The sequence below is a fragment of the Pipistrellus kuhlii genome, unplaced genomic scaffold (assembly GCF_014108245.1).
Source record: "Pipistrellus kuhlii isolate mPipKuh1 unplaced genomic scaffold, mPipKuh1.p scaffold_m20_p_21, whole genome shotgun sequence".
Taxonomy (NCBI): domain Eukaryota; kingdom Metazoa; phylum Chordata; class Mammalia; order Chiroptera; family Vespertilionidae; genus Pipistrellus; species Pipistrellus kuhlii.
In genome coordinates, this window is record NW_023425520.1 from 148,429 (window position 1) to 163,597 (window position 15,169).

The 15,169-nt window shown below is 48.9% G+C and overlaps 1 protein-coding gene across 9 annotated transcripts in view; it reads right to left on the bottom strand.

The window, feature by feature from the left end:
- Positions 1-15,169, bottom strand: part of UNC13A (unc-13 homolog A) — a 62,429-nt gene that overhangs the window by 9,565 nt on the left and 37,695 nt on the right. For 5 of the 9 annotated variants that reach the window (XM_036450158.2, XM_036450159.2, XM_036450157.2 and 2 more), the window contains 16 exons: positions 14,909-14,977; positions 14,500-14,589; positions 14,146-14,280; positions 12,046-12,179; positions 10,614-10,699; positions 10,306-10,432; positions 9,550-9,646; positions 9,031-9,174; positions 7,706-7,789; positions 7,095-7,172; positions 6,772-6,860; positions 6,165-6,317; positions 4,904-5,027; positions 4,011-4,016; positions 1,828-1,866; positions 674-703 (listed from right to left, as the gene is read on the bottom strand). In XM_036450158.2, coding sequence (XP_036306051.1) covers positions 674-703; positions 1,828-1,866; positions 4,011-4,016; positions 4,904-5,027; positions 6,165-6,317; positions 6,772-6,860; positions 7,095-7,172; positions 7,706-7,789; positions 9,031-9,174; positions 9,550-9,646; positions 10,306-10,432; positions 10,614-10,699; positions 12,046-12,179; positions 14,146-14,280; positions 14,500-14,589; positions 14,909-14,977 — 1,485 coding nt within the window. The remainder of the gene's footprint in view (positions 1-673; positions 704-1,827; positions 1,867-4,010; positions 4,017-4,903; positions 5,028-6,164; positions 6,318-6,771; positions 6,861-7,094; positions 7,173-7,705; positions 7,790-9,030; positions 9,175-9,549; positions 9,647-10,305; positions 10,433-10,613; positions 10,700-12,045; positions 12,180-14,145; positions 14,281-14,499; positions 14,590-14,908; positions 14,978-15,169) is intronic. The other 4 variants (XM_036450161.2, XM_036450156.2, XM_045585805.1 and 1 more) reach the window with 2 other exon arrangements.

A 15,169-nucleotide genomic window follows, 5' to 3' on the forward strand; every position in this document is an offset into this window, starting at 1 on the left:
AGTTTTGCCATCTGGACGAAGGAAATCATATCCACTTCAAGGTTTAGCTGGAACTGAGCGTCTTTGTCCAGGTTTTACTGTCACTAGCACTCGGTTTCAAGGTCAGGGGCAGTGCTGGGGAAGACAGGGTCCAGGCCTGGAAGTCCAGGTCCTGGCGCCTCTGTCACCGTGCCGGGTGACTTGAGTTGTGTCCCAGATGCTTTCTGGGCCTCAGTTTCCTCCACTGGCTAATAGGGGCACCCTCTTGGGTGACAGTGTGGGGCTGAGTATCAATGAAATAGGGAGTCCTGGGGTGGTCGGGGGGCCACAGATGGGGTTGGGCAGGGAAGCAGCCATTTATCGCTGGGACATTTGGCATTACATGGACAATCCACCAGCTGACCCATGGAAGCCGGCTATCCTGGCACTACCAGTGTTGTCATCATCCTGGCTGTCCCTACTCTTCCTGTGCCTGGGCTGTGACTCCCCGAGCCCAGCTGCTTGGGCCTCAGCTTCCCTGGATACCCCCTCCGCCCTGCCTGCTGCCCGCCCTCACCCCCACCCCCACCCCTCACAAGCAAGCCAGACAGACAGAGGAAGAAGAGACCGACAGACAGGTTCACAGAATGCCACTGGATGGCACGGGGAGGGTGGGGGAGAGGGAGCCAGACAGACAGTGAGAGGTCGGTCTTACATCTGAGTGGCTTGGCAGTTTCACCCTGCCCTGTGAAGAGAATCAGGCGGAGGTCAGAGTTCAGGTGTCGGCTGGGAGGATAGTCAGTGGGACTTCCCTGCCCTCTCAAAGCACAGTCCGCCCTCCAGCCCACACATTCCCCCCCCCCCGGGTCCTGGGTCTGATGCTGAGCCCCCTCCCCAGCTAGGTGCTTTCCCTGCCCCCAGTGCGGGCTTGGGGCCAGGCTCCCAGACTGCCAAGCCAGGAGCCTGGAACCAGCCCATCACCTGGGACAGGTGCCCCATCCCACGTCAGCCTGCCCAGGTGGGGCGCCTTGGGAAGGGGAAGAAAAGAGACAGAGCTCCAGGTCTATTGTTCCCCAACTTCCAAGACCTTACCTGGGCAGGCCTGACTCTACAGGGAAAGTGCTGACAGGTATCACAAGTTCACGCAACACACAGACACACATCCAGGCACAGCCATGGGCGTGTAGAGAGCTTATGTACACACACCTCCAGACTGACATACAAAGACATACACATGCAGAACTCACAGGCTAAGATATACAAGTCCACGCCTAAACACTTGCCCGTGTGCACACAATCACACTCACAAACCCACGCCCCCCGAGAGTGTACATTGCCTGGCACATTGAATGTGTCCTCTAAAGGGCTGCATGAGTGAGTGGGGAAGCCCTCCCATCCATGTCCATAAAGTGGAGACCCCGTTGTGTGCACACAGGTGACAGGTGCACAGCAAGGGCAACGGTTCATGTCTTGCTACAGCTCCCATCTCTTTACAATAAACAACAACTAGAACAAAAACATCTACACGAAAAAAACAGAAACGTCTCAGTCCATGGCAGTGGGTCAGTGCCTGGGCTCTGCTTGAAACCTCAGAATTTCAGCTGAGCCTGGGGCTGGGAGAAACCCTTCGGGTGGGAACTGCACGTGTACACCTTAGCTCACACGTACCCACACACTGCAAGCCATGTCCCGGGAGGTGAAATGCCTCCTTTCTGAATTCTGGTTTTGTGGGACGTGGCTGGGACCCTCATCTCCTCAACTCGTGACCCCCAGGGGACCGTCCTGCCCAGGCACAGAGACACAGACATGCACACACACATGCCCAGACACCACGGCTCAGGACCTCAGCACGAGCGAGGCCCTCATTACCTTTTCTAATCCCTTGCCATGTTTTCTCAAGAGGGTGCCCTGCAGAGACAATGCCACAGGGTGATCAACCTGGCAAGCTGTAGGGGGCGGGAGCCCAGGACGATCACACAGGTAGCTATGGGGGTGGGGGAGGGGGGCGGGCCATATGCACTGCCCTGGGGGCTGCTGACTGGATTGCAAGTGTGTGTGTGTGTGTGTGTGTGTGTGTCTTAATGACCAATTCTTCAAATGTGTGAGAGAGCAAGAAAGACAGGAAAGAGAGAGGGAGAAATAGAAACACAGAGCCAGAGAGAAAGGAGAGAAGCTGCTGCCGGAATACAATCCATTTACATGTACTGTATAGATGAGGCTTTGGTTCCTGGGTTAACAGGAAAGCAAAAGGGCTTCCTATTCAGACAGACCTGAACTTCAATCCTGACTCTGGCATCTGTTTACTCTGCAGCCTTGAGTAAGTGACTCCTCCTAAGTCTCAGCTTTTCTCATCTGCAGAATGGGAATCATAGCATCCACCTTGCTCAAAAGGTTGTCGTGAAGGTGAGCTGAGGTCTGGCATACGGGAATTCCCTTTGCTCCCTCCCCACAAGGGCATGATCTGTGGTTACAGCCAAAGACACATGCTGAAGCTGGCAAGAAATAAGATGAGCTCTAACCAGTTTGGCTCAGTGGATAGAGTGTCAGCCTTCAGACTGGAGGGTCCCAGGTTCGATTCCGGTCAAGGGCATGTACCTTGGTTGCAGGCACATCCCCAGTAGGAGGTGTGCAGGAGGCAGCTGATGGATGTTTCTAACTCGCTATCCCTCTCCCTTATTCTCTGTAAAAAATAAATGAAATATATACATATTTTTTGTTTTGTTTTTTATTTTTATTTAATTTAGAAGAAAGGAAGCAAAGGGGGAAGGAAAGGGGAGAGAGAGAGAGAGTGGAGGGGGAGAGAGGGGGGGAGGGAGAAGGGAGGAGGAAGGAGAGTAGAGGGGAGAAGGGAGAAGGGAGAAGAGAGAGGGGAGAGGGGAGGAAGCTAAAATATGTATTTTTTAAAAAAGAAATAAGACAAGCTCTTGGTGAACTTCTGATGAGATTAAATACTGTAACAGCCTGGTCTTTCTCACCAAGGGGGGGAATCTGAAGTGGTTTTACTGATTTTTGCCCTGGTATGTGTCCAATACTACCCTCTCCATAAAAACAATATAAGGTCTAATTCAGTGAGCACTGCCCCCACTAGACATGGAGATGAGCACTTTATTTATTTTTTTAAATATGTGTTTAGTGATTTCAAAGAGAGGAAGACGGAGAGAAGATAGAAACATCCATGATGAAAGAGAATCATTGATGGGCTGCCTCCTGTATGTCCCCCACTGGAAATGGAGCCCCCAACCTGGACAGGTGCCCTGACCAGGAATCAAACCGTGACCTCCTGGTTCATGGACAGATGCTCAACCACCGAGCAACACCTGCCAGGCGAGATGATCACTTTACCGCATCATCCCATTTGGTTCTGACAAAAACACTCCGACAGTTGCTACAATTAACTGATTTTTCAGTTACAGAAATGGAGGTTGGGAGGTGAAGTGACTTTCCAAGGTCAGAGAGAGAGAGAGAGAGAGAGAGAGAGAGAGAGAGGAGAGGAGCTGGGCTGGGATTTGACACTAAGTCTGTCTGACACCAAGGTGCTTGGGTGTGTGTCTGGGATGGTGTGTGTCTGTGTGTGCAGGAGGGGCTGGGAAGGAGTGGTGGAGGGCCTCCCTGAGTAGCTGAGTAGGGTCCTGAGTGGTGAGCCCAAAGGGGAGGTTGGAGGGGCTGTGTTGACTTTGAACCTCCTAGTGTCTAGGAGATACTCAGATACCTTACTGGCATCTGATCATGGAATTGGGGGGGGGGGGTGTCACAACTAAAGGACTAGGGTAGACATGAAGGTTTGGGGTTTGGGAAACTTGAAGGCACTGCCTCCATATTTATAATGGGGCAAGGTGGTGGGCGTGGCCTCCCTCCCTCCAGGCCCCGCCTCCTCCCCATACCCGGACCCAGACAGACACAGGCACAACTAGGCAAGAGGTGGGACAGTGGGGGACAGGCAGTGGGGGAGGAGGGAGCACTGGGGGGGAGAGGGGGGGCTGCAGCCACGCAGTGGGCCGAGTCCAGACACAGAGCGGACGGACAGACAGACGGACAGAAGGGCCTCTACTTACGATCATCTGTCAGCCATGATGGGGGCCAGGTGGTAGGGAGGGGGGAATAAGTCACCATGAGTCTCCCTGAAGCCCAGGGAGAGGGCAGAGAGGGCACCCATGCCCCAGCCCAGCCTGAAGGAGGCGGGGCTGGCTGAGGTAGGTCTGAGCCGCCGACACCATCGTTGCCTCTTGAGGGGCCCCTCCACCCTCCCTAAGCTGTCCACGTTCACCCAGGAGTGCCCTCCCACTCTGTGTTGAGCCATCGATACATGTATTAAGACTATCCAGGCCCTCAATGCCTCCCCAGAAGGACCCATGCCCAGCCACACCCTCCACAGACATCATGATTCTCCCACTCCCACCCGACAGCCTGATCCCTGTCTCTGAGCTGGTCCCCAAACAGGCCCAGAGGCACAGTCCTCTGCTTGACATCTCTGACCTCAATGCTCTTGGTGACCTCTATCTAACCTCTGGGAGAGCCTCTGTTCTGGTCCTCTCTGATTTTTGAACTCCATGGTGTCTCCCTTCCTTGTCTCTTGATTGAACCCCCCAAAGGCCTCTGATAAGCTCACTGACCCCTATGACCTTTGTGTCCCATGGGTGGCCTTGAGCCCCAAGGTGACCTGTTTTCTGGGTGATCTCTGACTTCTGAACGACCTCTTGATCCATGTGACCTCTAAGTCCCTTAGATGTCATTTGACTCTACTTGACCTCTTTGACCCTTTTATGACCTTTGGCCCCTGTGTAACCTCTCTGATCTTTGGCCTCATTTACCTCTGGTGGCTTCTACAACCCTTGGATGACATTTGTCCCTGGACAACCTCTGAACCTCAATCTTTTGGCACCAAGCTCTCTGGGCTCCCAAGAGAGAAGGTGGCCCAGGCATCCCTTCTGACCCTTGTGGGCCTCACCGTCTGGTCAGTGAGGGGTGGCAGGACAATGGTCTTCTCCATGGTGTTCATCACCAGCTTCCACAGCTCCTTCAGTACCCTCTTCAGCACCGTCTTCTCGCAGATTTTGGCAAAAAGAGTCAGGCTGGGGGTGAGGAGTAGATCTGAGAGAGGGCCCAGCTGGCCCTGACCTGGAGAACCAGGCCCTTCCCTTCAACATATGAGCAAGGTGGGAAGGCATCCCTTGCACGGAGCCTATAAAGGACCTTGGGTGTCTGGTGGAGCTACAGTATGTGATACGTGTGGAGGGCAAAGGTGGCTGGACAGCTCAGCAGGGCCAGGCAGGAAGGGGGCTCAAAGTCTGGGAGAAAGGCCTGGGCCTTAGCATGAAGGCAATGGGAGCCATGGGATATTTAAGAGAGAGAGAGACATTATTGTTTGAAAGAACAGAGTGGCAATAAACTGGATTAGAAGGCTGTATGGAGAACAAGGACTGTGAGGAGGCTGGGGCCATGCTTGATAGGAAGGAGAATGGAATGGCAGGAAGAGGATAGACTTAGGAGGGAAAACAACAAAGAATTTATGATTGGACATTTGAGGGCTGAAGGAGAGGGCAATTTACCATTATTCATCCAGCAACTGACCCCCATCCACCAAACCATCCCTACCCCAACTTTTTTTAGTGCTACTCCATCTCTTTTTCCTTCCTTCCTTCCTTCCTTCCTTCCTTCCTTCCTTCCTTCCTTCCTTCCTTCCTTCCTTCTTTCCTTCCTTCCTTCCTTCTTTCCTTCCTTCCTTCCTTCCTTCCTTCTTTCCTCCCTGTTCCTTCCTTTCATACATACAACTATCCATCAGCTATTCTTCCTTCTTCCCTCCCTTCCTCCTTCCTTACATCCATCTTCCCATGTATACTTCCTCCATTTAACTTTATTCTCATCAGTCCATCTAATTATTCATCCATCCAAATACCCAACTATCCATCCATTCTTCATTCATTTACCCATTTGCCTATCCATCCATTCTTTCATCCATCTAGACTTTTAGCATTTATCTTTTCATCTACCCACCTGCCTAACCCTTATGTCTTTCCATCCAAACACTATTCATTTATCTATACAAATATTTACTCACCATATCTTCCAATCATGTATCCACTCATCTTTCCATCCCTTCATTGCCTCCACCCACATACCTCCTAACCATTCCAACACCACCCAGCAAGCTGCCCACTTGTTCTCTCCAGGCCAGCCTCTGGTCTCAGAGGCCACCGGACATGGCTCACTTGCTGTCCAACAGGTCCATGATGGGCTGCAGCACGTTGTCAGCATCTTGGGCCACGCTGCTGCAGGCACTGGCTGGCACGTTGCCCGTGCCCTTCACCTGGCTAAGGATGTCGCCCATCTGTTTGACACACTCCTCAATGTGAGGCTGGAAGCTGGGGGTATAAAAGGGAGAAGCTCAGACCAGACTCCTGGCCTGTGGAGGAAGGACTGGATGAGGCCATCAATGATGATCTGTGGACCGTGACCTTTTATCATCAGCATCAGGGAGCCATGGTATATAACTGAGGGGGGGACAACATTAAGAATAGCAGAATCGGGCATCAGGCTATGACATTTACCTGTGTTGTTTATTTTATCACACAGTCCTACTCATGTGCTATTGTTATCATCATCCCCACTTTGCAGATGAATAAACTCCGGCTCAGAGAAGTTAAGTGACTCACCCAAGGCCACCCAGCTAGTGAGCAGTGAAGCCATGATTGAACTCAACTTCATCTAACTCCAAGCCTGAGGTCTCCCCCACTACACCTGCCGAGTCTCTCTATGCCCCAGGCTTAGGTCTGGGGCTGCCCCGCTCCCTGCTCCCAGCCTTGGAGGTACCCCCACCTGGTAGCAAACACCCGGCTGAGCTCATCCAAGACGTTGTTGAGTTTCACCTGGAGCTCTTTCAAGATGTCGCTGGCCTCCGCGTCCAGCTGAGGAAGGGGAAGGGACACCCATCAGGTCAAGTTTACAGAGCAGCCACGAATCTGGGGCATTTCCCCACCCAACACAGGGAAAGGGATCTTAAGGGTCTCAGGAGGAAACTGAGGCACAGGCAGTGAAGCCACTTGCTTGGGCCTGAGGGCCTGGCTGAGCTGGAATTCATCAGATATGAGCTCTGGGGCCCATGGGGGTACGGGGCATCACCCCACTTGGTCCCACCTCACCTCTTTGCCTCCCATGGCTTCAAACATCTTCTCTAGCTGAACTCGCAGCTGCTGAGTGTTGTTCATGAGGATGCAGGGCTGCGGATGGGAACAAAGCAGGGAGTCAGGGCTCAGGACCCCTCCCCAGAGTTTCCCTCCCCACCACCAGGGATCCTGGATGGTTTCAGTGTCTAGGTCTGGAGAAACATAGGGTCCCACAAGGTCATCTGAGAATGGAAGACAGTATTTGGGAGTGTTGAGGAGGGTGGTCTCTGAGGATTGGCAGAGGGAAAGAGGACCTAAGTAAGTGGGATGGCCTCTGAGAGTAGCAGGAAGGGGTGTTCTTGTCACATACTCATGTTCTCCTACATGGGACCAAAGCTTTGCATGCTCACATACATACGCCCTGAAGGCTTCATTTGCAACAACCAGACAATGACACACTAAGTATCTGACTGTGTGTGTGTGTGTGTGTATGGGGGGACCTCCAGATCCCCCCATACACACACACACACAGTCAGATACACACAACTTGACACATAAGCAGACACAGGTCTCAGAACCCAGGGAAGGATGGGACTCTGGGGTGCAGAATTGGGTTAGGAAGGAGGACAAGGGTCCCCGCAGGTCACCACTTTCTCCTTCTCCTTGGAGCAGTAGGAGGCGAAGTCCTTGATGATGATGTCCGCATACTGGAGGAGCACATTACTGATGGTCTGGATAGGACAGAGAGAGTGGCTGAGAAGAGGGGTTGGGGTTGGGTGGGCCCATCAAGAGCTACCCATGAGATGAGGGATAAACTCAAACCCACTTTAGCACCTAAGATGGACCACTGGGCTGGGTGAATTCTCCACCCAGGATAACCATCACAATAAAGAGGGACACCACCATGAGAAGGTGATTATTTTATGTAGACTCAGCTCTTTTTCAGAGCAATAACCATCTAATATGATTGTTAACATACCCAGCCCCATCCAAAAGCATGAACTTGATCCTAAACCAAATCTTAGTTCCTACCTGCATACCCCAACTTCAACCCAGCTTAAAGAAAATCCAATTGAACCTAATCCCAGACCAATGTTGTCAACCTCCAAACTCATCCCAGGTTCCACTCAAATTCTCTATAAACCCCAACACTCTAATAATACCAAAGCAAATCCAATCCTAACCTTAATTTTAAACCTAACCCCAACCTCAACCCCATCCCCAACCTTAATCCCAGCTCCAAATTCAACTCCAACTTTAACTACAACCCTGCCCTCAACCCTAACCTCAACTTAAATGCTGTCCCCAACACAACTCTAACTTTTATGGAAGAACTAACCCCAATATTGGCCTCAACCTTAACCTCAATCCCAGTGATATAACCAATACCAACTTTTACCTGCAACTCAATCCCAACTTCAATCCTGATATCAACCTCAACCTCAACCTAAGTCTTAATCCCAACCTCAACTCCAATCTCAATAACATCATCAACCCAATCTCAACTCAAACCCTAACCTCAAATTCTAACAACTCCAATCTCAATAACATCACAAACTCTAACCTCAACCCAAACCCTGTCCCCAACCACAACTCCAACCTCTAGGGCATGACCTACTCCAACACAGTGGTTGCAGTTGGTTTTTCCATAGACCTCAACCCCAACTTCAATCCGGATGGGAACAAAGCAGGGAGTCAGGGCTCAGGACCCCTCCCCAGAGTTTCCCTCCCCACCACCAGGGATCCTGGATGGTTTCAGTGTCTAGGTCTGGAGAAACATAGGGTCCCACAAGGTCATCTGAGAATGGAAGACAGTATTTGGGAGTGTTGAGGATATCACCAACCCCAACTTTGACCTCAATCCTGACCTCAGCCCCAACCCTGATCCTGACTCCATTCCCAACCTCAACTTCACCCCAATCTTGACCCTGTCCCCCATCTGGACCCCAACCCCACCCACACTCTCTTGCACCTTGGCAAAGCGCCTCATGTAGTGCCCCACGATCTGGGGGTCAGGGCACTCGAGCTTTTTGATGATCTCAAAGCTCTGGTTAAGCTGGGAGAAGACATCCACCACGGAGCAGGAGAACAGGGCATGCTCTGAGGTCTGCTGGAACTGCAGGATAAGGAGGCCAGGAAAGAGGAGAGTGGTCAGAGTCAGACAGTCTCCATAGCCCAACCCTCCTACTCTCCACAAGGAGAGCCAGAGACCAACTGCCTTAGGTGAGATGGATAGTATGTGAAGTTGACTTAGAGCCAGACACAAGGCCACTGCGTGGGTGGGTGGGGTCAGGCTTGGTAAACTCACATTCATCTGTTGAGTGAACAAAATACTTTAAACACCATAAATAGGACAAAGGTTGCGGGTACCCTTCAGAGACTGGCCTCATTCCAAGGGTAGTTTTTGTCCCCAGATTGTATTTATGGACCTCGGAGGGAGCAAATCCACGGTGGGGAGATTGAGAACTTGGTGGTGGGTTAGCCTTCTCACCCCATCCTTCTTATCTCGCTCCAGGGCTCCATGTAGGAAATCTCGGGACACCTCCTCATTCTCATCCAGCCACTGGATGACGAAGGGCTCAAACCACCTGGAATGGAGAGTAGGGATGGGGCCTTCCATCGCTTGTCTCCATAACCCTCTGCTTGAACTCACCCTTGGTCTTGGGTGGTCACTCTCTGCTCCCCTCCTCTACCTGGCCTTGGCTATTTCACCCATGAAATGAACCAAGTGACCACTGTTAGTGCAAGGCCAGATTTCCGTGAATCCTGATTGATAAACTGCCCAGGGGTAAGTAGATTTACTCCCTGAGATCCCAACATAGTATATGTTGGTAAATGGTGGCTACCAGCCCACTCTCCAACACAGCTGGTGAGCCAGACATTCCAGGTTCAAATCTGGACTCCATCACTTACTAGATGTCACCTTGGGCAAATCCTCCAGCATTTAACTCTCTATTTCTTCATCCACAATATAAAAACGATGATGTTCCCATCTCATAGAATTGTTGAAAGGATTAAATGAGAAAAGACATGAGGGACTGCTCAGCACAGTTCCTGATACTTATGATTATTAATTGTTTGGCTACAGGAGTCCATAGGCCAATGGCTAAGAATGGAGAACCCTGGATTTGAGCCCCACTCGTGCCCTTGATGCCCAGGAACCCTTGAATAGCTGAGCCTTCCTCTTTGGGCCTCAGTCTAGTGCCAGCACTATAGTTCTGATTTGGGTTCTGGGTCGGGGGCTTACGCGGGGTACTCTGGCACTCGGTCCTTAAAAGCAGGAAGCTCTGTCACATACTCATTGTAGAGCCACTTGACCTTGAAGTGGAGGTTCATGTAGTCGGCGCTCTTGCACAAGCGATGCTTGTCATGCTCTGGAGCAGGGAATAAGGGGGTGGCTCAGCCAGGAGGATCTGCCAATCTGTCTTGGCAGTGCCCACACTGGCCATCATTAGCATTTGAGCTCAGGCATGAAGGTACAGGGCACTCACAGTCTTGGAGAAGACACAGCTGTCTGCTCAAGCCAGGTTGGGAGACATGGCCTGGGGGACTCACCCTCCATGGCATACTTCATGTCCTGGGCAAACAGGTTCCACATCACTTCAGCACTGATTTTACCCACATTCAGCTCCTGGGGAAACCTGATAAAAGTCACAGAAGTACGAAAACTTGACAGGTAGGAGCCAGATGGCATAGGCTTCTTAGGCCTTCCTCGTCAAAGAATTGTCCAGTACAGCCAGAGGGATCTGTGTTCAAGTTCCCTCACAGTCACCAACTTGGTGAGTGACTCTGCATTGAGGCCCTTCTTCTTCTGAGCCTCTACCCACATATCCCCCCATCATTAATTTACCTCTTTATCCATCCCTATACCCATCCATTTACCCATCATCTCTCTATTCATCCATCCATCAATTTCTTCCTTCATTCTCCATCCATCCATCCATCCACTATCCATCCATCCCTTTTATCCACCCACTCATTCTTCCATCAACCTATCTATTCATCCATCCATCCATCCATCCATCTATCCATCCCTCCATCCCTCCTTCCATCCCTCCATCCAATCATCCATCTATCCATCCATCTACACATACATCAATTCCTTATCCACTTACCCATCCTTCCACCAATCTAAATCTATCTTTTCATCCATCCATCCATCCATCCATCCATCCATCTCTCTATTCATCCATTCACATATCCATTTCTTTATCCACCAATCCATTATTCCACCAATATATCCATCCATCCATCCATCCATCCATCCATCCATCCATCCATCTATACATCCATCCACCTACTCATCCATCCACCCACCCACCCACCCACCCATCTATCCATTCATCCATCCATCCAATGTCCCTGATCTTAACTCCATATCTAAGTAACCAAGAGATCATGGCACCTCAGAGTTGGGTTCCCTCTAGCATCCACCTCAGGGAGAAATAAAACACAATAGCTCTTTAAATTACAAGAGATGAAAATTCTACAGATATATAAATCCACAAACCAAAACTGCACGGTCACACACAATACACAATATTGTATATTGAAGTCAATTCACACATACACCCACAGACCACAACTACACACAAAGTTCATCCACACATGTAAGAGATAATGCAATTTAAGTGTAAAAAATTCAGAAGAGTATTTTGCACACAGTAAATACTAGAACATTATCTATTGTTATTTATGAATCTACACACACATACAAAATTATATACATATGTACACAGCTATTCACACAAATCAGTACATGTAAAATACATGTCTGATTATATCAATAATTGTGTACATATACACAATTTTATGCTTATGTCTTCAAATTATGCTATATTTCATCTAGATATAACCCCACCTATTATTTTCCCCACATATGCAACATTTTATGTATAATTAGACAAGATTGTGCACTAGATACAAAATTGTGCACACACATACACAATAACCTCCAGATAATTAACTACATAGACACACAACTCACTGGTTGAGGCAGGGAGTGTAGGAATTCTTGTCTTCTTCGATGATGGACACTATGAGAGTGATCAGCTTGGACCAGAAGTCGAGGTTCTTGATGCTGGGGCCCTGTTCCTCTGGGGGAACTTCCCCTTTCTTGGCCTGGATGGGGCAGTGGAGATATTGGCTCCAGGGGGTGCAGGGATGGGGCTTCAGTCAGTTCATTATTGAGGTGCAGAAGGTTGCTGATGCATGGGCCCCATTAACATGTGTGTGGTTCAGGTGGGAGATCGGCATGGGAAGGGACTGAACTCGTAAACTGGCTCAAGCAGAGCTTCTATCTATTCATCTTAATGAAGTTTAATTAGACTCAGCTCATAAAACATAATGGACCTGAATTTAGTTGAACAAACTCAAGTCCACTAAACCAAATGGAACTGAAGTGACTATAAATCATACCCACTTAGCTTAACAGATGGCAGTTCTCAGAGTTAATTCAGTAGAACTGAACTTGGGCCAATTACACTTTATAGAGTAACATTAAACTTAACTGGATGGAATTTAACTCCAATAAAGTGAATTGAATTAGCCTAATCAATTTCTCCAAGATCAACACCAGCCTACATAAAAATAATGGACATAAATTGATCTGAATCCAACCCAACCCAACCCAACCCAAGTCAACCCAATCCAACTCAACCTAACATGCTCAGGCTATCTCAATCTAACTTGAGTCCATCAATGTAAATGAATGTAACTCAACTGAAATGAGCCCAACTGAACCCAATTCAATTGAACTCAACTGTACCTAATCCAACAACCAGCTCATTCGGTTTCCAACTCAACCCAGTCCAGAACAACTTCAACTCAGTTCAACTGAATGGAAATGAATAAACTTTTCTTCAATGAAATTAAACTCAATCCAATTCAGTGCTGCTCACTAATTAGCCAAGAGCAATTTTAACTTAAGTCAACCAAATAGAAATAAATGGAACTAAACTGATTATGATGGAACTAAACTCAATTTAATCCACTTTACCTCAACTCAATTCAATTGAGAGCAATTTGATTTTAACTCGAGTAAAATGAATGTAAATGAGCAGATGGAAATAAAATTGAACTGAATTCGGCTTATGTGGTTACTTCCTGTCAGAAACACAAGCTGAGGGAGGGGCCACCTGGGGCTAATCACCCTGGGTTTTAAATTTATAATCTATAAATCTTTTCCTGCTGATAGCCTGGGACATTATATGTATAGATAAGCACATGTTGAAAGATCTCAAATAAATTAAGTTGAAATGACCAAAACTGAACTCTACTGAAAAAAAATCAATTCAACCCACCCTGGCTAGCATGATTCAGTTGGTTGTCATCTTATGCACTGAAAGGTTGATGGTTCAATTCCTGGGTAGGACATGTGCCTGGTTGCAAGCTCAATCCCCAGTAGGGGTCATGCAGGAGGCACCCAATCGATGTTCCACTCTCATATTGATATTTCTCTCATTCTCTCACTTTCTCTTCCTCTCTCTCTCTAAAACAAAACAAAACAAAACAAAACCCAAACAATTAAAAATCATTTAAAAAATGTAACCAACTCAACATTTATTGAGTAGCAATTCAATTCCAGGCATACTGTATTATGTCAAACTCAAGTAAGTTTAACTAAAACCACCCTAACCAGTTTGGCTCAGTGGACAGAGCGTCGGCCTGCACACTAAAGAGTCCCAGGTTTGATTCCAGTCAAGGGCACATATGTTGGTTTCGGGCACATCCCCAGTGGGGGGGCATGCAGGAGGCAGCTGATCGATGTTTCTCTCTCATTGATGTTTCTAACTCTCTATCCTTCTCCCTTCCTCTCTGTAAAAATAAAATATATATTTTTTAAAAGTTTAACTAAAACCAAATTTATTGAACACTTACTGTGTACCGGTACTAAGCATGTAACTAAATTTTATCTAAAGCTTGTATCTCAGCCTCAATCCTGAGATGCTGGTTAATGACCTAATTTTACTGAGGGAAATATTGAGGCTCAGAACAGTTAAATCACTTGGGAAGGAGCAGATCTGGGACTTAGGCCAGGGTCTGGTGGGTGTCTACCATTCCTTTCTGCCTCATTTGGAGTCCTTACAGGGTCTGTCTGGTACTCCCGGCTGTAGAGTTCATGACAGTTATTGAAGATGTACTCATAAGTGGAGTTGAGGCAGGCTTTCACACAGTCCTTCACAACCTGGCTGGCTCGGGGCGGGCTCTGGAGTTCTTGCACCTAGAGGGATGGAGAGGGCATGGATGGGTAAAACTGGGATGAGAGTTGCCCAGGAAGTGGCTACAAGTGATCCTGGGTTTAAGGAAACATTGTAGCCATATGAAAAAAGAGCGTCACTGAGAGAGAGGAAGGGAGAGAGAGAAATGCTACTTGTTTAGGACCTGAGAGTCCTAGAGAATCCTTCCTGGAGAGCTAACGGGACTGGGTTCCCTTTCCTACCTTCATCCGAAAGAAAGTGATGCTGGTGAGAAGGTCCACAGTGGATTTGAGGTCCTGAAGTCTCTCTGGGCTGCTGGCTGGGAAGTTATTCTGTTGGAAGGAAGAAGAGAGGAGAGGTTATGGGAGAAAGTTAGGAGAGGAGAGGAGAGTGTTCTAGGGGAGATACAAGAGCCCCAAAGTTTCAGGAAGTGAGTTGGGGGTCAATGAGAACACTTTGACATAGCTTGGAGGTCTTGTTGGATGCACCAAGTAGGTTGGGAAGGTGCTGCTCACATAGGTGTACACTTGTTAGAGGAACACATTCTGCATGTTGAGAGGGGTCCTCCCCTGTGCACGCCTGCTAGAAGCAGTCCCTCCTGGGCACACATGTGTATGGGCATAAGCAAGTCATCATGCATGCGCTTCTCACCCGGTACATGGAGAGGTCAATTCGCAGGGAATTATGCAGTTGGTCCAGGAGCTTCACAAAGCGCTCTTTCTGGGGAAGCAGAAGAGGAGGAGACTAGACGGAAGCCGGGACCTGGGCATCAAGTGTGGCAGTGAAAGGTGGCTGCCATATTGGCTGAGGGCTTACAGGAAGGGCATCCCATCCACCATTGAACTGAACCCTTGTAACATCTGTTTTCCATTCTACAGAAGGGTAAACCGAGGCTCAGATAGATGTACAAAG